The sequence below is a fragment of the Orbicella faveolata genome, unplaced genomic scaffold (assembly GCF_042242905.1).
Source record: "Orbicella faveolata isolate gen_17 unplaced genomic scaffold, um_ofav_v1 contig_1, whole genome shotgun sequence".
In the NCBI taxonomy this organism is placed as follows: domain Eukaryota; kingdom Metazoa; phylum Cnidaria; class Anthozoa; order Scleractinia; family Merulinidae; genus Orbicella; species Orbicella faveolata.
This window is the reverse complement of record NW_028301536.1, coordinates 7,548,790-7,568,818: the sequence shown is the minus strand read 5'-3', so window position 1 is coordinate 7,568,818 and position 20,029 is coordinate 7,548,790. Positions and strand designations below refer to the sequence as shown.

The window sequence follows — 20,029 nt, the reverse complement described above, 5'->3', positions numbered from 1 at the left end:
AGTCAAACAATAAAGGATAGGAATTTGTCCAATGAGAGCACGGGGTGTGTAATGTTTACAATTTCCTGTGATTGACTTCGGTTCAATTTCCACTGTTTTGTCCATATATTTATATCGCTTGAGGCGTTGTACGGGGAAAATATTAAACAAGGTAATAATTGTAAATTTTTTTCTGCAAAATCTTACTGGCATTTTCACAGCTCGTGTGGTGAGGTTTTTCAGACCTGATCGATCAAGCCAACTCGGTTTCTCCTGAGAAGGATTCAGAGGGCTGCGAGATTAAATTGGTGAGTACATACAGTGCCGTACTTTTGGCGAAATTCAATATCGATCCCGTAGACCCGTTTGGGACAATATAGGACTTGCTACTTTATGCTTAGAATACTCGTAAAACAGATATCCAATGTGGGTTTTACCAGTTCGTCGTGGTTTTATATTCTATAGATTCCGTTTATTATTTTTACCGTTGGTTGGCTTTGTTATTGTTTTGCGGTTGAGTGGAAGCACGTACATCAAAACGTGGCAAAACAAAACCACGCCCGCATGCACTGCGTGACAACTTCAAACATGTTTGATGCGTGACAGCTAGCAGTCGATCGCGATCGTGTAATGTGTTTGCTTTTTCTAAATTATTATTATTTTTTGTGAGGGCAGGGCGAGCTTTATAAATGTACTTGCTTTGGATTTTTAACTCTAAAAAATTATTTTTGTGAGTGGGGAGAGTTTTTCAAGTGTACTTGGTTTGGATTTTGAACTCTAACCATTTCTGAAAAAAAAATACAAGAAAAACGTGCAACGTTATTAAGCAATTATCTCGAAGATATGTGTTAAGTCTAATGTCTAAAGTCTAATAGGACTTGCCTTGATTATTTTTTTCTCTCTCTCTCAAATCGCTTATGAGACATTCAATGCCCCACTCCTCCCCAGATAAAACAATGGCAACCAAACCCCTTCCCCCACCCTCTTTATTATTGAATTGCCAATCAGAAGGCGAGCGCAATGTCACCTGACTCCGCTGCGACAAAAACAACAAACTTTCCAGAATCAGAAATAATCTCCTTCACACTGGTTTGTCTTACTGTATTTCAAAGCTTTGCTTGTTCAATTTTGTTTCTCGGGGCCCGGGCTAGCAGGGATTGCCAGCAAGGCTTTTCTGCAAAGCGTTCTATGCTAAACTTTTTCTCTCTCGCTCTGGAACGGTGAAAATGGCCAGTTCCCCTTCCTCCGTCCCTGCAACCACATTTCCAACTGCATCAACGAAGAAGATGCGAGTTCGAAGCAAGTCCACCTCTGCGGTTGAAGACGTCAAAGAGGTTCCACCGAAGAACGAAAAACGGGTAGTAGTGGAAGCTGTTCATACGAGCCTAAAGAATGGTGTTAACGGGGCGCAAAATGGCGAGGAATCGTTGTTCGTGAAAGCCACGAAAGACAAACATCACGACAGAAAATCTCGTAGCGGACGCCGTGGTTTACCGAAGAAAGGTGAGCAAGTTTAGCCATGTCTTTTGCAAGGTGCTCGGATATCTCTTTATATGGTATTGCGTTGTTGTTCGACTGGCATTTTGTCGTGCAGTTGTACTTGCATTTGACTTAAATTTCGGACCTTTAAACGAGCTATGGTTTCGTATCAAAACATGTCTCGGTTCATGAATATTGCATATAGTGCGGTTGATCTAGATCTGAAGCCCTGCCACGCGGCCGACGTGAGCAGTGAATTTACTCTGACTTGAAAAATTGCATTTCCTCTTTTGTCACCAACAATTCTAGCCTAAAAGTGAGTCGTGCCTTATCCAGGGCCCGCGTTCGCCATTTTCTAGTCCTTCGTGCATTTGCCCTTGCACGTTCAAGATGACAAAACCTTGGACGATGCAAATTTAGTACAAAGCATCTACGTACATGTACAATACTGTGTTTTCAACATCTTTTATGTAAAGGAGTTATAATCCTTCAGTGTGATGTGCGTAAAATTTCCGTGTTTGTTTTTCAAATTAAAAGGACCAGAACTTCGAAGTTTTTCCAAGCTAGAATTTCGAAATAGTGTTTCCATGCATGCACACTTGCATGGAAAATTTATCGAAGAGTACAAATATATTGTGTACTCTTCGTACGTACTCACGTGTAAGATTTGAATGACTGTTTTGCTAGCGAATAATCTTTTTTTAGCGATTTCAATAAGCTTTTCATGCGGAGTGACTCGAGAAGTTGTTCGTTACAAGTTCACGGGTTTACATTTCAACTGAGAGATTGCATTTCTGTCGGAAATGTAAACAAACCTTGACCGATTTGTTTTATTGCTAATTTGATTGCAATTTCCAAGGGATGCACGAATGGCGAAGCGTTTAATACAGAAAGACCTTTACGTTGTTATCCGCTGGGGTGAAAAATCTTTATGACTTGAAGTCCAGCTGTATATATACAATAGCTAGCCTTTAGTGAGCTGATGCCAGTCGGACTGGACTGTTCCTTTTGGTTTGCAACCGAACTTTTAAGGTGAATCAAAGTGAAAAACAGCTCTGTAATTTGTTTGAAGTAAGAAATAATTTTTTTCATTGACTGAACATGCACTTTGAGAGAAGTACATCTAAATACAGAATCTGAGTAATTATTGAATGTGTGTATAGACATCTAAATACAGATTCTGAGTAATTATTGAATGGGTGTAGACTCAGAAAACAATGGTAAACAAAACCTAGTTTAATAATTTTTCTATAGCTGTGGTTTTGCACGTATTTTTCGAACAAAGCATGCTGTAAATCGAGCTCTGCAGAAAACCATTGAATTTAGATTCCCATTGTAGCAAAGATTATGAAATATCCTGAACGTTAAGACATAGTTTAATAAATTTTCTGCAGAAGAGAATATCTCTTCATTTGAAAATAAAACATCAGTTACATTATAATTGCCCTCAGGTTTTACTGGTATGCAAATGTTTTTCCAGAAAGTATTGTACAATAACACAAAAATTGTTTTGCATACCCTTTTACTGGACTGGTCCTGAAGACAGTACATCCTGATATGAGTGCATGTCAACTCTCAACTACATCATCAGTGTTTCACTAAACATAGTCCAGTTTCAAGTTAACCAAAATGGGAGGATAAACAAGACAAAAGATGCATTTGTTCATGGATCAGTGAAATAAAATATTCATAAACACCTCTTGGAAAGTGCAAATGAAACAAATTATGCACAGTATTGTACACTGAAATAGTTCATGCCCTAACTGCTGTTTGTGAACATTTCTACCTCTGATTGAGACTGTAGAGGTGCTTGGCAGCTTTGTTAGCTAAACACTGGACTGTGAGAGATCCAGCGCAGCCCCTTTATAATTTGTGAATTTATTCTGATCCAGTTAGCTGATTGACGATAATTGTAAATTAAGTCTAAATATAGTTCTGTTAATTTAGAAAATCATCCACAAGTGGTAGGTTTAAAACTTAGGCTGGAAATTTTAGGTTTACAAATTATAAGACTGGAGCACTTAACGTTTGCAATTATTGCCATGTACATAGATCAGGAGACTAATCACAATTAAATTTCAGGTGGAGCTGGAGGAAAGGGTACCTGGGGAGCCATTGGTGAAGTGTTGAATGAAGAAGATTTAAAGATCAGAGACCAGCATGATCCGAACTATGAATCGGAGGAAGATGAAGATGTGAGAGTTACACCTGAATAATAACAGTAATCATAATATAAATTACAAGAGCAAGCCATGAGATTATTTTTTTTGTGCTATAACCAGAACTTTGCATGTTAGAAACAAATATGTACTACCAAGGATAACAAAACCAATGCTGGTTGTTTAAAATGAATTTCCCAGGATCTCAGCATTAGCTGATCACCAGACTGAGTTCATTATGTGCTGGTTAATGGTAACTTCTTAACTTTGAAGTCACTGTCATATGAAATAGTTATTGAAAAGCAGAACTGACAAATTTGTTGGCACATTACTTGCCAGAGCCCATCCCTACGATCAGGGCAGAATGAAGTGATCATACTGTGTTCTCACAGTTGGCATGACCTTTATTGTGTAAATTAACAAATAACCATGCCCTGGATGTCCATCTGTGTTTGCGATTTCAACAATTTATTGTCCAACAACACTGGAACTTGTTCACTCATTTATGTACGCCAAGTTTAAGGTGTCAACATTCTTCTTCTCAAGTGTCAATCTATAGGTAGTTTTTGAATAATGTTAGACTCTGGTTGTGTGCTATTGTGTAATCTGAAATTAATTTCTTAGGAGCCTTTTGCAATAGAGGAATGTAAACCAGAGCTGACTGAGGAAGAGTTTAGCACAAACATCACACCTATTGTACAGGTGAACAAGTGTTATTAAGATGTTTCCACAGGTATCTCCCATGATCAGGAGCTAACGTGCACTAGTTGATATAATCATGACTTATCAACAGCTTGTAAGAAAAAAGTGTATCATTTCACTTCCATAATGATATCCAAACAATTTTTGACTGTTTGAGGGAGTAATTTTAAAAAGTTACTGCCTAAAGTGACATCTTGTGCCTAAAAAGGTTGGGGTGACAACTTAATTACTAACCAATAACCTCGGAAATTATGTTTGTTTGCAAATACATGATATTTTATATTTGTTTTCATTTTCAGGAATACTTTGAACATGGGGAGACAGAGGATGTTGTGGTGAGTTGTGTGTAGCAAAGAAGAAACTATTTTGCAATACTGGTATATTAGGGTCTTGCTAGACTTGAGTAGTATCAGCCATTTGATCACTAGATTGTTCTGATTTTACTTTGTTGTAGCCAAAGTGTAGTGAGGAGAAAAAGTTTAAACAACAAAAATTATGTGATGTATAGTTTGGTACTTAAGCCAGACTCGTAGATGAAATAAACCATAGCCAGGATTGATTAGCTAAGTGCTTTTTTGCCTGAGCTGTCACCTAAAGGATACAGAAGTACTCTAGAGAGATAATATTGTGGATTTGTGAGGCATCTTTGGCAGAATGCATTTAATTTGGTGCTTTGATATACAGAATTTTTAATGTGTTTAATTATGGCTTCTCCCCCCCACCCCGCAAAAAAAGGAAAAAGAAAAAAAAAACCTCACCTGAGACAGTTAAAGCAAGGTAAAAGGTTTTTCAAAGCATAAAAATTAAACAAGTTCACCCATCATTGATCTTATATCTTTTTTCAAACCTAGCTCTCTTTAGCAGAACTTAACATCTCTTCAAGGAAATATAAGGTAAGTGACTACTTTAAATATATATATATGTTATTTGCTGGCTTACAGTCAGTCCGTGTGGTGAAAAACTGTGACTGAGGTCTTGAAAATGCTGCCCGAGGCCGCAGGCATTTTCAAGCCCAAGGTCACAGTTTTCACCGTACAGACTGACCGTAAGCCAGCAAATAACATGTTTATTTTTTTTCTCCCTGCAGTAAATTGGTTTTACAGATTACAAATGGGTTTGTTTACGCAACTCTTATCATTGAATCAGCTCGCGCGCCGTCTACTAACGATTTGTAAAAAATCTCGGCAACAAGCGAGTAACTCAGATAGTAGACGAAGAAAGATGTATTAAAAAACAGATTTTTTTCAAACTACTTTGTGTTAGTTGCATTTATTTCACCAGGTAAGTTCTCCAAAATTGTTTTTGTGGTGTGAAATTTCCTGCGCAGTTTGAAGCTTTACTACAAAAACAATTTCTGTCAGTTGTTGCTTTTAAAATCACTTGAAATCAGACTTTTCTACCGTAAATTGAATAGCAGAAAGCGAGGAAATTCATTAAGTGTATTCCACAGAAATTCTCCTAAATACAGCAACGATCAGAGAGGTAAACTCGACTGAAATTGACTCAAATTGTATGGCGAGAGAAACACAGGATTACGCGCCATTACAGTACCAAGCTACAAACAACCAAACAAACCCTCACAACTTCAAAACACTCAATTGAATTTACTTACAGTGACTTTCCGTGCCATTTTAAAGTGAACAGAGATAAACTTGCGTTGACTAATCGTCAATGGACGTGTAAAAAAGGCAAAACATTGACGATTACCGCCAACTTTTAGGAGCGAAATTTAGGCTGCAAAGAAAAAATCCTGACTGGGCCATATCGTAAAAAGCTGGGCCGGTCACGTGCGTATGATTAGCCAATCAAATTCGAGGATATAGGAATCCGGCCCACTCAGATGCTTGAGAAAAAAATAAATGACTGTATTTGTTAAATACAATTAGGCTCTCTTTGAAGTCCTCAGTCATGTAATCAAATTGAATTTACCCCCCCCCCCTTCCCATTTTTTCCAAAAAAAGCATAATATTTCTAAGGCCTAAATTAGGAGAATGAGGCATTACTCCATTGGTTGAAACTTCAATAGTTAAAACTAAATCTGGTTCAATCAGGAGGATTGGTAGGAGGAAACATGAAATTTGAATGTTTAGACTCCTGACACTAAAGTAGGGATAGAAATTAGCCCAGTCATTAATGGGGTCAGAGAAGCCACTTACTGAGGTGGCTAGTATTGTCAAAATTAAGTTTCCATCAATCTCCAATTATGTGGTAAACAATAAGTATTCTTGAGGTCATGTCTCATCAGAATTCCACTTCATCAGAATTTACAGCAAATTATAATGAATCCTGCATTCATATGGACTCCTTGCTTCTTTGTTAGTATAATCAATATTCGACTCTGCAGGAGGTGCCTTATCTCAAATGTGTTTTGACAAATGACTTTTTTCATTTACAGGTTCCTGCCTTGGCAGTTTCTCTTGCATTAGAGAAAAAAGTAAGTGAGCTGGATAATTGATTGAAATTTTACATTTCAGCCTTATTTTAACCATCCTAATATTGACGAAGACCTGTGATAATCATGCATTAAGTGAGATAAATACCATCTTTTTTACTCAGACAATGGAGACTAAAGCACCTTGCAGAAGAATTAGAACAAAGACTTCCACCTTTACTACTGTAGTTTGAGCAGCAAATGTTTGCAATTATAATGATACTCCAAAACATATTGGAATATGAAGACTATGGATGTATATCTTTAATTAAATCCAGATTTTTTAAGTCAGATTGATCAGAGCAGTGATTGCATGGGTTTGTCACACTTAAGGATGGTGCCTACTTTTGTTAGTGCACACATGTTTTGTGCATCACGCAAGGCAGGTTTAAGCGCCACACGCGCGCTGGGGTTGACACTGACGCAATCAACTACGCTACCAAGTACACGACTAAAATGAAAGCAAAATTTTCCCACTGTGACCAAATCAAGTTTAATGAACCTGTACTTAAGGTATCATGGTAGGTGGATTGACAGTGTTTGGAAATCGCGCTCTTACGCTGGCGCTTTGAAAGAAAACCCCATCAACCTATACATTTTCTGAAAGCTTAATAGTTATAGAATACAATCATATCTTTGAAATTTTCTAAAAAGTTATTGTCGAAGTGATATTAAAAGAAATAGCCAGAAATACTGCTTCGCTTAAACTGGTTCGCTTCCGTGCGTGAATTATCGGAGCAGCGCGATTTACATTGGAATTGTTTTCTCACACATCACCCTCAAAATCGTGTCTGCGATTTTCTAGATGTGATTTGGTTTTTTTTTCTACACCCTCCTAAACTTTGATATTTTTAATGCGGACGTTTCCTTCTACAAAAAAGGCCATAACTTTGAAACGGAAGCGAAATTAAACAAAGCCCGACACGGTTTTTCGAAGGAGGTATCCTAGAACATACCTGCCCATTTTCAGCCAATTCCATCGGAAGACACGCGTAAACAAACTAAAAATGTTCATCCTTATATGCAGTTTTATTTTATCGAGAAAAACACGAAAAACCTTTCATGAGATTTGTATGAATAGGTGTTAAAAATCCCCTCCACACTGACAGATGTCGGCATGGGTCAGTTTACCACAACAATGGATTATGACAACTTGAAATAAACAGACGACTAATATTCTGGCGCAGAAACCCGCGTCGCAGTGAAGTCGTCCGAGAAGGGACAAACTACAAGTTAAACTGCCGTGATCTTTTACTTAAAAGATTTCGTTGGCGGCATTGGTGTTATGTTGCTTAAGTTTAGGTTCCTTCGTTCTCCAGACATTTTTTGAAACCATGCCTTGTGATGCCAAAAAGCATTAAAAAGAGGAAATCTTGAGATCTACATTGTCAACATCTGCATCTACGCTTCACTCTCTCATTGTGGAAGTTGTGGAATCTTGTCTGTTCTACAACAATTTTGTTCGACTAGCACTTGTTGTATTTTGTCCTTTAGCTTCATTGGCGGGACTAGTGTCCTCGAGTTCCTTCAACCATTCTTCTTGGTTACAGTGCAACCCATGGTTGCTCAGAGCCAAAGATCTTGTTCGACGCTGAACCTGTGGGTTCCACCAGATTTTCGCCTCTTCGGCCTCTTCAAAGACAAAAAGGGGCAAGAATTTTTTACCCTGACATAAAGAAAATTTGACAAGAACGAAAGCCAACTTGCGATGAAACAACCAGATCAAGAGCAGTTTACGTGCACAAATGAAATATCACACCGTAATTCGCGTTACTTGTCACAACTGGCGGTGAATTTAATTAGAGGTGTCAACGCGCTGTAAGAGGTTAATAATATTCAAAAATAGTTTCTTTGCTTTAACTTAAAAAGTAAAAAATCCCTTTCCCCCATTCTTTTTGCAAAATATTTATCTCAGTCTTCTCAATTTGAACAGCCAGAAAAAGATTTTTCGCATTTTTCGTAAAAATCCACCCACCATGATACCTTAAACCAGGAACACCAGAATAGCAGCATATTGCTAACCACTAACTGCTAACATCTTCCAGCTGAAAAACTAGCTGTTATCTGTGGAAAATTATACTGAAATCCAACTGTAAACATGTACCAGCAGATGGCGTAGTGCGTGCGTAAAACAAGTTCGTGATACGCAAATGTTTTACATACTAGGGAGGTGACAGGAAAAGATGTCACGGACACCGTAAAAGTTTTCAAAAAAGATCAATAACTTTAAAAAACGCGTGGCTACCCCTACATTTTATGTTATGAAATGGAAGTGGCAAGCCTAGTCAACACGTGATTAGTTTCTGGTTGTGAGCAAAAGGTATTTAGACTGTCTTTTAGCTGAACCAGAGGAAGGCTGTCAGAGACCCTAAAAGCACCGTTGCAAGGATTTTGTTATTAAAAACATACCAAAAATGGTTTCTATGTTACCATTTACCATGTAGTTTTAAGATCTTTATAAATTTGTTTGCTATTCTGTCTGTAAAGGCGAATTCTAAGGAAATCTGTAACGAAATATCCTTTCCTTCTTTTTTCAGAAAAATGCTGATGTCAGCATTTTTGTTGAGATTCAAGGCTAATTAACTCGAAAAAATGCATGGCTACCCCAATTTTTCATCGGGGATTCCAGTAACCCTTGCAAAGATCTACTTTTTCTGCGTGGTCCTAACCTGGCGCAAAAACCTTTGTATTTAGTAGGCACCGTCCTTACGATGGGGGCTTCTTTAATTCTTTCTATTTGTTTTCACAGGCAACTCAGAGAGAGATGGCATCAATCCTGATCTCAGACTTGTATGGCAGGCACCTTACTCAACATGACATAGCTCAAGGTATGTTCTGACTAACACCATACTCTGAAGTGTATCATGGTAGGTAGCTTGACAGGGTTTGGAAATTGTGCTCTTATGCTGGCGCTTTGAAAGAAAACCTCATCAACCTATATATTTTCTGAAAACTTAATAGTTTTTGAATACAATCATATCTTTGTAATTTTCTAAAAACGTTATTGTCGCAGTGATATTAAAAGAGATACCCAGAAACACTGCTTCGCTTAAACTGGTTCGCTTCCACACGTGAATTATCGGAGCAGCGCGATTAACATTGGAAATGTTTTCTCACACATCACCCTCAAAAAAGGTGTCGGCAATTTTCCAGGTGTCATTTAATTTTTTTTTTCTAAAGCCTCCTAAAGTTTTATGTTCTCAATGTGGACATTTCCTTCTACTAAAGAGGCCATAACTTTGAAACGGAAGTGAAATTAAACAAAGCCCGACACCCTTTTTTGAAAGAGGTATTGTGGAGCATACCTGCCAATTTTTAGCCAATTCTGTCGGAAGATGCATGTAAACGAACTACAGATGTTCATCCTTATATGCAGTTTTATTTTATAAAGAAAAAGACGAAAAACCTTTTATGAGATTGGTATGATTAGGTCTTAAAAACCCCCTCCACACTGACAGATGTCAGCGTGGGTCAGTTTACCACAACAATGGCTTATGACAACTTAAAATAAACAGACCTCTACAATTCTGGCCCGGAAACCAGTCGCAGTGAAATTGATTGAGGTATGACAAACTACCAAGAGCTTTATACATGTTTGTATTTAAAGTGCCATTATGTTTTTTTACTTAGAAGATTTCATCAGCGGCATCAGTATTATGTTGCTCAAGGTTAGGCTTCTTTGTTCTCCTGATATTTTTTGAAACCATGCCTCCTGAAGCCAAAAGAGGAAATCTCGAGGTCTACATCTGCCCTTGACTCTCTTGTTGTGGAAGTTGTTGTAGTTTGTTCTTCAGCTTCATTGGTGGGACTACTGTCCTCGAGTTCCTTCAACCATTCTTCTTGGTTACAGTGCGACCCACGGGCTCTCAGAGCCAAAGATCTTGTTCAATGCTGAACCTGTGGGGTCCACCAGATTTTTACCTCTTTAAGGGTGGCGAATGGTAAATGTGAGACTTTGTGAGATGGCGAGACAAGCGTTTTTCTTTGCGAGCCCGAGACATTTTCACTTTTTAGATTGTGAGACCGAGACTTCAAAGTGCTTTGAGTGCGAGTGTGAGACGTTCAGACTCTTAAAATTCAAGCCCCAGATTTAGTTGAGAGCTAGAATGAGCTTGTACAGCCTTAAGCCAGCTTCTTGGAACTGACTGGAACTGGAAATTCGATTATAACACACTATGTTATGATATCCCAGAGAAAAATAACTGTTTTTCTGGCACCAAAATGGATGTTGTGGTAGGTTTTGTACCTTTTTGTGGAATTAAGACAATTTAGGAGAAGTTAAGATTAACTTTTTCTCAGAAAATATGTAAGTTGCTTCATTGAAATTCAATATCAAGTGAAGCCGGAAGACGTCATTAATAAAAACAGATAAAGGGACAAATTGGGACTTTGAGACCATTAGCCTTGTGAAAAATCGAGACTCCAAGACAGCTTCGTAGAAAAATTGAGACTGTGAGACACACATAACTGCTAAAAAACTGCGAGACCTGTGAAATTCAACCAAAATTTTACGAGACCCAGAGTTTTTGAAGGACCATTCACCACCCCTCTCTTTGGCTTTTTCGAAGACAGAAATAGGCAAGAAGTTTTCTTCTGTTTTTGTCCTGATGCTTGCGATGAAAGAACCAGATCAAGAATAGTTCGCTTGCACAAATGAAATATCACACTGCAATTCACTTTACTTGTGACTAACCGTGGTGAATTTTATTTAGAGGTGTCAATGTACCGTAAGGGGTTAATGAGATTCCAAAATAGTTTTTCTCTCTCTATCTTAAAAAGTAGGAAAGCTTTTTTTCCCATTCGTTTTGCAAAATATTTATCTCAGTCTTCTCAGTTTGAACAGCAAAACAAAGATTTTTTGCATTTTTCGTAAAAATTCACCTACCACGATACCTAATACATGTAATTCTGAACCCTCATAGCCTTTTATGTGCTTTAATCAGCTTGTAACTAAAGAATTGATTCAGAGCACAGCTGTGCTTTTGTACCAGATTGAAACAGAATGCTTCTGCACTGTACAAGTCTTGTCTTTTGCATGATTTATTTGATTAGATGAAGACTTCAATATGATTAATAAGAATTTCAATGTTATTAGAGAGCTGAAGAGTATTCTGCTTTGCAGGATTTCAGCAGCTGTTAGATGACCTTGATGACCTTTGTCTGGATACCCCAGATGCTCCTGAGGTGATATGCCTTGTTGCTGTAATCTTGTATGCAGATATTTCTAGAGTTACACATTCATGTATGGCAACAACAGACAAACCATTTGTGTGTGTTACATAATAGCCATCAAATATTGATTTTATTCAACTGCATTGTCCAGATATTATAAGTCCCTTTCCTTTTAAAAACTGAATGCATTCAAATTAAACTCAGATGCCATGTTTAGTGACATAAAATACTTTTTGACCAGTAGATCAGAAAGAAAACATGTGAAAAGCCTAAAATGAATGTATACAAAATAATATCTTTATCAACCACTGACCCCCAATGGGGCTTTTTAGGGCTAATGCAAGCACACTAAAATGTGGCTTTGGTACTTCATAGGATATGCAGGCTTATGGTTTAACACTAAAAGTGATCTGTTTGTTTTGACATCCAATGCTGAATATAGATGGTGGGAAAATTCATTGCCCGTGCCATTGCTGATGATTGTTTGCCACCAGCATTTGTCACCAATCTAGGAGACACTCCTTCAGGTTCTAATCAAGGGTAAGTAATCTGAAGACATCTTATATAATAGTCTAATGATTGCATGCGGCCCTGTCACGTGATATTGTCAATCATATTTAAGTAGTTGCAGGTAATACAGACCAGGTGCCAGGAATTGAAAGAGCATGAAAACATTAATAAAGGGTGCTAATTTTAAGACCATTCTTGTAAAAGTGTGATGTTTTCTACAGCTTGAAATTTGAAAAAAAAAAAGAAGATTTGTGTCCACAGGAAAGTGTTTGTCATTCTGGCAATACTTATTGTGTGGATCCAGAAAATATCCATACCCCCCACAGAGGGTTTTTCCAGTATGACCCCCCACCCCCTGGAATTTCCATGATTTTTCTACTTAGGGGCCCCCCCCTACCCCTCAGAAATTCCATACCATAAACAACAAGACTTAACTCATTAAATGTAATAAAATTCAGCCGCAGTTGTTTATAGTTACCTTGTAGATGAAGACATACTTTTTCACGGTAGACTGCAGACGCGGCTTGTTCCTTCATGTCATGTTAAAATGTTTGAACTAATAAACAACTGACTTAGAAGCGCTTCACTCCCAAATGGCATAGCAGCCGACTTTTTCTTCATTAAAAGAAGTTTTCATAATGTCAAGAATCTCGAAACATACATAAAACTTGTTCAAATAACCCAGTCAAAGTTTTAATTTATGCATGGTCAACACAACATATCAAATTACTTTACACATGCGGTAAAGTCGTCACGCAACATTTTTTTCAAAACAGCTGTCTCAAATGTCGCTTTATTGTTCCTTTCACCAAAGGAATACATCGATTAAGTCATACGCTTTGTCTCTGTAGTTTGTAAATGATAGTAAAATCATTTTATGCCTTAGTTTTGTTTTAATTTGTCACAAATTTCATACGTGAAACATGCATTGTTCAGTCATTCTATAAATGACCGAATGAAATCTTGGCTACCACTCCAACACTCCTCGCTGTCACCAGTTACATACAGTTCAAGATAAATGGCTTTGAATTGACTTGCTCACTTAGCAAACTATTAACTACACGGATAACGATGAAAATATGTGATAACCTAGTTACGGCAGGTCTGAAATGGGGAATAATTTTGTACGAGTATCAAACGAAATAAACAAAGAACGGCCCAAAGAACGAATCTCATTTAATTGACGGCATGATTAATGCTGGAAAAAGCATCTGAGCTACGTTTAATCTAAATACAGCACGATCTTCAAAGTAAAAAATATCACCTTCATTGTTCATGTATTGCTGCACCTCTTTGTCGGCATTTTTTTCGACTTCACATCCTATAAACACAATGCTCAGGATTCCCGTCTGTTGTACAACGTTGGAAGAAAAATGGAAAATATATGACAAAGAATCAAACACTTACTTCAACGGATGGAACATTTCTGTTGGTTTGGTTACCTGAATCAGTTGGGAAAGTACAATAGTGTTCATTCAATCACATTTCACACCCACTGGAAAGAAAGCTCTTTGAGTAGTCCTCCTCCCCTTTGGAAATTTACTTATGTCAGACACCCCTACCCCTCGGAATTTCCATGACCCTCCTTTGGGGGTATGGATATTTTCTGGAACCACACATGCAATGTTAAATTGCTCAAATATAATTATTTGTGCTTAAGTTTTTGAGCATAAACTACTTAACTGATATTTGTTTAAAACAGCAAAGCTTTGAATGAAGCTGATCTGCTGCTGAGAATGAAACATGGAATGGTGCGTTTGGACAGTGTGTGGGGTGTGGCTGGAGGTCGCCGCCCAGTCAAACATCTTGTCAAAAAGGTGAGTTTCAAAGGACATGAGGTTGGCCACAAATGAACATGGAACATCTGAAAATGAAGTTACTTCCAATGTAAATCTGCAGTGATGCCACATTTAAGTTATTGGCAATATAGTGATGACATAATATGTATAACTCTTGTTTTTCAGATGATCTTGTTGCTCAAAGAATACCTGAATTCGGAAGATATTGAAGAAGTGAGTCACCTTAAAATGTGTATTTTACCTTTTCTAAATCCTATCAGGTAATTAGTGCCGTCCAAGTTCTCACCACAAAGATCTGAATACCAGAATTGTTTGCCGTATCAAACTTGTTTTATCCTATGAGTAGATCTTTGTAGACTCTTCCAGTCAGAGTTTGTAACCTTTTAACTGTTTTATTGACAGATAAGAATATTAGCATGAATGCAGGCATTAGAGTGGCTTGCTTTCCAGTTTAAAAACCTAAATAAACTTAATTTACATATTTCAATTTAATTCTGGAAACTTGCTATGTAATGTGTCACGATGCAATCAACAGGTTTTGCAGCATTTGACAGAATATACTGTATAGTCACACATGCGTGTTAAGGCTGCCGCACACTAGCCAATTTTTTGTCGTAGAACTGCAATTTTTTTGTTGGGGTCAAATCAGGTTAAAATTTGTCGGGCCATCAGCTTGTCGCACACTAGCTGATTTTTTGTCAGGACTAACTGCGTTGAGACTTGGGGCCGAGTCGTCCAAAATCAAGATGGTGCCTATTCCACTCACATGACTCTTGTGACATTTCCTAATTGGTTGAGGTGCGCGCGAGCCCTGACAAATTGTCTTGGTCCACCGCACACTGGCCAACAAGGCCCGACAAGACGTTTTGAAATCTAGCACTGTCAGATATCACCTGACAAGCCCTGATCTTGTCGCAGACTTGTCTAAATTCATGGCACACTAGCCAACAAGTCAAGATTTTTTGTCAATCGACAAAAAATCAGCTAGTGTGCAGCGGACTTTACTTGAACAAATAGTTTACCCATTTAAGTTCTCTATCTTGTTTATCACTAGTAGAAGGATTCATTAAAACTGGCTGTTAATTGCCTTATTTCTTCTTAGGCTAGTCGCTGTGTCCAGGAGCTGGAAGTTCCACATTTCTATCATGAACTGGTCTATGAGGTATATTATAAGTTAGCTCTAAGCTCAATATATTGTATGCATAGCAGTTTGAAAAATCTCTTCTTGTCTACTTGAAGAAAATAAATTCATCTGACATTTGCCCCAAACCCCAATTGACATTTTGCATTTCTCCAGTTCCTGTTTGCTCAAAAAGAGGCAACAATGAATTCTTACAAATTTACCCAAAAAAGTGTGTGAGTTTTCCAAAAGTTGCTTTGCATTGCATTACAAGTTAAACCATTTCATGACATGTACTCATTGTTTATAGCTCTTGACCAATGAGTGTGTGAGAATTCTGCCAGTTATTATAAAATGTAAAATGCCTGTATTTATTATTTAATACGTCTGGGTTGCACCAAGCTCATTTTTTTAAAATCCTTTCCTTCAGTAATCTTTTTTTCACAGTAGGATTTTCCCTGTTAATTGTTTACCTGCTGGCTTAATTTGATCGTAATTTTTTCACAGGCTATCGTCATGATGTTGGAAGATGGCCATGAACGAGTGATGACACTGATGAAGAATCTTCTGCAGTTCTTTTCAAATACCAACATTGTCAAGCCAGATCAAATTAAAAGCGTAAGTTGGTGACTGAGAACTTACAAATTCTTTTGAGAGTGCACCTAATTAATGTCATGTAAGCAATCCACACTCTTGTATTGAGTATTAAAGTTGTTCATTTTTGCTTACAGTTTCGGTAGGTTAAGGAGACACATCACTAAGCAGTTAATGAGTCTAGTTAAAGTTTCCTATGACTATATCATGTATGACAGCTTATGGTGCATGCATGTGCTGTGACTTTGGCTGTGTTTCAAAACTGTTTGTAACTGATTTTTTTTAACAGGGATTTCAACGTGTGTTTGACTCATTTGCCGACATTCAGCTGGATATTCCACATGCCCACACCCTTTTGGAAAAGTTCACTGACATGTGTGCCCGTGATGGAATCATTCCAATCTCCTTGACTTTGAAAGTCCCTTCCAGGTATTTATGGTAATACAGCCGGTAGTTTCATAGCCAGTTGCAGGGTTTATTCCTCTGACTTGTGTAATTCCTGTGATAATAAAACAGACCTCGGTCCATTTATACAATTTTAACTAGGGCAATACAGTCCTGAGTAGAGCAATGTCACCTTTCCTTTCTTCATGATGTATTTTTCTATATCAAATTTTAAGATTCTATTATAGGAGTATCTTATTGAAGATGGGGCAAGAAATGCGGTCATTTTTCCACAACAAATGCATTATTTGTGTAGTATAAAACATTAATAGTGCCTTGTTGCATTCTCACATTATGTTGCTTTTATGGTAAGATTTGAAAGGCCTCTTCTCCTAAACATGTTTCTTTTGTACTTGCAGGGGTCGCAAGCGATTTGTCAGTGAGGGCGATGGAGGGATTGTGAAGTCGTAACTCGCTTATCTATAAATCCAGAAAGCAATTGATGAGCCAGACATAATAATTAATAACCTCTAACAAAAAGGGAGAACATTCTGGTTTGAATAAGATTCACATCTATCTGTACACTCTGGTATTTCCTGGGCATGTGTGACAAAGGGTAAAACTTGGGTCAAGTGATGATTTCTAAAGTCGTTACTCCCCCCTCTCCCCCTTCCTTTCTCTCTCTCTCTCCCTCCCCCCCTTTCAATACATTAACATTGCTTTCATTATATCTGACTGTTGTTACTGTTTATAATCTGTAAAGAAATTGGAAAAAATATATAATTTGAGAGTAGTGTACAGAGTTGCTTGGGTTCCTAAATTATCACTGTTGGCTATTACTGAAACAGTAACTGTTGATGACTCATGATAGAACTACTGGTTTTTGAAGGGTTTACTTTAGTATTGTGCAGTACTGTTGTTTAGAACTGTGATGTAAATAAAGGTTTTTAGTTTGTCATCAGGGACTGGTCAAAAAGTACAGGGGGGATGAGCCAGAGCATATGAAAATGTGGTGGTTAGAAAACACATGACCCACCCCCTATAAAACATGACATTTTTGGTTGCATAATCCAACAAAATCACATTTTGTGTATGAAATTGTGGTGCTATTTAGATTTTAGATTTATTTCGTAATAATAATGATGATGATAATAATAATAATAATAATAATAATACAAAATCATCTGAAAATAATATTGTTTTTCTTTACTCTTGCAACTTAAAGTCGTGTCTGTAAACTCTAAGAAAACTTGACCTTTAACCTTCCACACTAGGGCTCCAGCCTTGCTACACGTGGAACAGTGATCCATCTAGAAAACAGCTGTAGTGAGTCCTGCAAGTAACATAGCCAGAAAAATACAAGTCCCAGATCTATGAACATGTGTCCTGTGCCCTTAGGGACAAATAGTATGTAGACACAAGTTTGGCATTTGGTGTTCTTGAAGACCAGCATGTTGGCAGAGTGCAGTAGTTTCAATATATGTGCCCTGGGACTCCTTGCTCAATCCGTTAGACTTCTTAGCTTTTGTACAGATTTTACAACACATAAATTGTCATCTCTATTTGTACACCAGCCAAGTGTACTTTTTCAACCACAGCTCAAAAAGTTTTAGTCCTTTGGGAATGAAAGGAGTTACCTCTGTTGTCGATTGTGTCAAATGTGTGCCAATTCCTGTTAAAAAAAAAAAACAGGATGACCCACCCCCATGGGTAGCTGAAAATTGAACGACCCACCCCTTACCAAGGGCTCAAAAACTGATGACCCACCCCCTCTCTGCTCTGCCCACCTACCCCCATGCTTTTTGACCGGTTCCTCAGTGCAGGTAAAATGTTGTAACTTATTTGGGGAATTACTCTGTTTCACATCTAGAATTGCTACTAATGCTTGCGCAGTTCTTAGTCAGCAATAGCGAATTAACGTCCAAACTTCTTTGGCTTGGAAAATTAGGATGGGTATTGATAGCATCTAAGCACTTGAAACTGGACAAGGTGAATTTGAATTGGGTATTTGTAATTTGAAAAAATGTGCAGGGAGGAAAATTTCTTTAATCTTTATTGGTTTAGATACAGGTTGTCGTAGCTGATTCTCACAGTTGTCTATTTCTGTCGGTTTCTTAGTGTATTCTTAGTTTGATATAGTTTGCTCCTAAAATCATGGTGCAAGTAGCAAGGGAAAAGGTATTTTAAAAAATGCGCTATGAACTGTGCGACATATCGAAGCCCTCTTGAATTTTTTTCTTTGCCATGTGTGTATTTTCATTTTTGACAGTGAAAATCAGCCCAGAACATATCCTTGCTTATTCAAACTTTTTGTCTCCCTTCTCTTATGTGAAAATTGTACAGAATCTCTGGCTTACTGAACTTTATAAGCAAATAAAAAATTCAAACTCGTCGAGTGTCGCCTGTCTTTACGTTGCCTACAAGTTGAGCTTACGAGGCTAATCCAGTCGGGACAGCATTTTTACAAAGTCCAGGTGGACCGACTTTGTCAAGTCTGAGATTCTCTTGATCAGATCGTGTTTAAAACATTTACTTAATCTAATGCATTTACAACAACAAAGAATGTGAAATTTATTCAATTTTTAAAAATCAGACGGAGTACTCCGATATTATTAACCATATCAAAGTCCTGAAAACGAAACCTCCAAATTCAGGACCTGACATTCCGGCGAAAACTAGAAGATTTGGTCGATTTACTCACTTAGTTAAATTATCTTGTCAGATAAGGTCTAACAAGTTCGCGGATTTGACGGTTTTGGCGACTTTCCGCTATGAAGTCAGATTATGCAAATTATTTCATCAGATACGGCGGTAACGTGTTGGCGAATTTGATAATTTTGACGAAATCTCGTACTTGCCATATTTGACAAAATTTCCACAGTTTTCCAAGGTTTTCCAATTAAGTTTCGTCAAGTCTGTCAACTTTGTCAGCATAATTTCGTCAAATCTGCCATTTTCGTTACTGCATGCATTTCTGGACATATCTTCGATTTAATTACCATCCCTAAAACTCCGGAAAACTTCAGAGTTGTGATCACCATTAAACCAAGAGAGTATGAAGAATAACAGGGTTAATCCCCCATGCAGACTGATTCTCCACGTGCATCCTTCTCAAGCTATTTTTAGATACGGCATCCAGTCCTCCCGTCCATGATATTACTACGCGCGTTATGTAGATGTTTTCGTGGAGAGTGAACTCAGTTTAAACCCGCTTGGGCTGTCCACGTGAGTATTATTCTCGTCACAGGATTGGCTAATTCTCAGTTAGACTTTCCTGGGATTTCTGAAGCTGGGAGTAATCTGTAACTAACTTGAGAGGGATTTTAAAACGGATTAACCTCATAGGAATGAGACCTAGAATTGGGTAGCCGCTTCTAGGCTTTCAGTCAGTAGGGGGGCAGCGCGAAAAACGGCGAGCGAAAAAATACGAGAGAAGCGCGGCGAGAGAAAGCGCTTTTCTTCGCCGCGCATCTTCCCTGTTTTTTTGCTCGCCGTTTTTCGCGCTGCGCCCCTGCTAACTGAACGCCTGGAAGAGGCTAAGAATGGGGATTTGGACGTGGATGACGACAAAACAAACACTGAAATATGGTACTGTAATTGCTGTAAAATCATTGTGACGATTGGCGATGTGAAGTTGATTGATAAAAACAAGATACGGAGGTTGTTAATGGGATTTTCTTTTGGGTGTCCGCTTACGGGA

The 20,029-nt window shown here is 37.9% G+C and overlaps 1 protein-coding gene across 2 annotated transcripts; it reads left to right on the top strand.

Annotated features, from left to right (window-relative positions):
* Positions 1 to 94: 94 nt before the first annotated feature.
* Positions 95 to 18,722, top strand: LOC110054707 (programmed cell death protein 4-like). Of its 2 annotated transcripts, XM_089287379.1 has the most exons (16): positions 95 to 287; positions 1,214 to 1,482; positions 3,541 to 3,653; positions 4,242 to 4,319; positions 4,619 to 4,654; positions 5,171 to 5,212; positions 6,715 to 6,753; positions 9,500 to 9,578; positions 11,873 to 11,934; positions 12,365 to 12,462; positions 14,135 to 14,249; positions 14,397 to 14,444; positions 15,334 to 15,393; positions 15,859 to 15,969; positions 16,235 to 16,374; positions 16,749 to 18,722. In XM_089287379.1, the coding sequence occupies exons 2-16, from the start codon at positions 1,266 to 1,268 to the stop codon at positions 16,798 to 16,800; spliced, it is 1,290 nt and encodes a 429-aa protein (XP_089143505.1). In that variant the 5' UTR covers positions 95 to 287; positions 1,214 to 1,265; the 3' UTR covers positions 16,801 to 18,722. The 2 variants fall into 2 exon arrangements, with proteins under 2 accessions (XP_089143505.1, XP_089143501.1); XM_089287375.1 differs by lacking the exon at positions 95 to 287 and having other exon boundaries at positions 1,019 to 1,482.
* The last annotated feature ends 1,307 nt before the right edge of the window (positions 18,723 to 20,029 follow it).

Coding starts and splice junctions, on each gene's coding strand:
- LOC110054707 (XM_089287375.1), top strand. CDS start 1,206: ATGGCCAGTTCCCCTTCCTCCGTCCCTGCAACCACATTTCCAACTGCA. Junction 4,320..4,618: donor ACATCACACCTATTGTACAG/GTGAACAAGTGT, acceptor TTTCATTTTCAG/GAATACTTTGAACATGGGGA. Junction 4,655..5,170: donor GGGAGACAGAGGATGTTGTG/GTGAGTTGTGTG, acceptor TTTCAAACCTAG/CTCTCTTTAGCAGAACTTAA.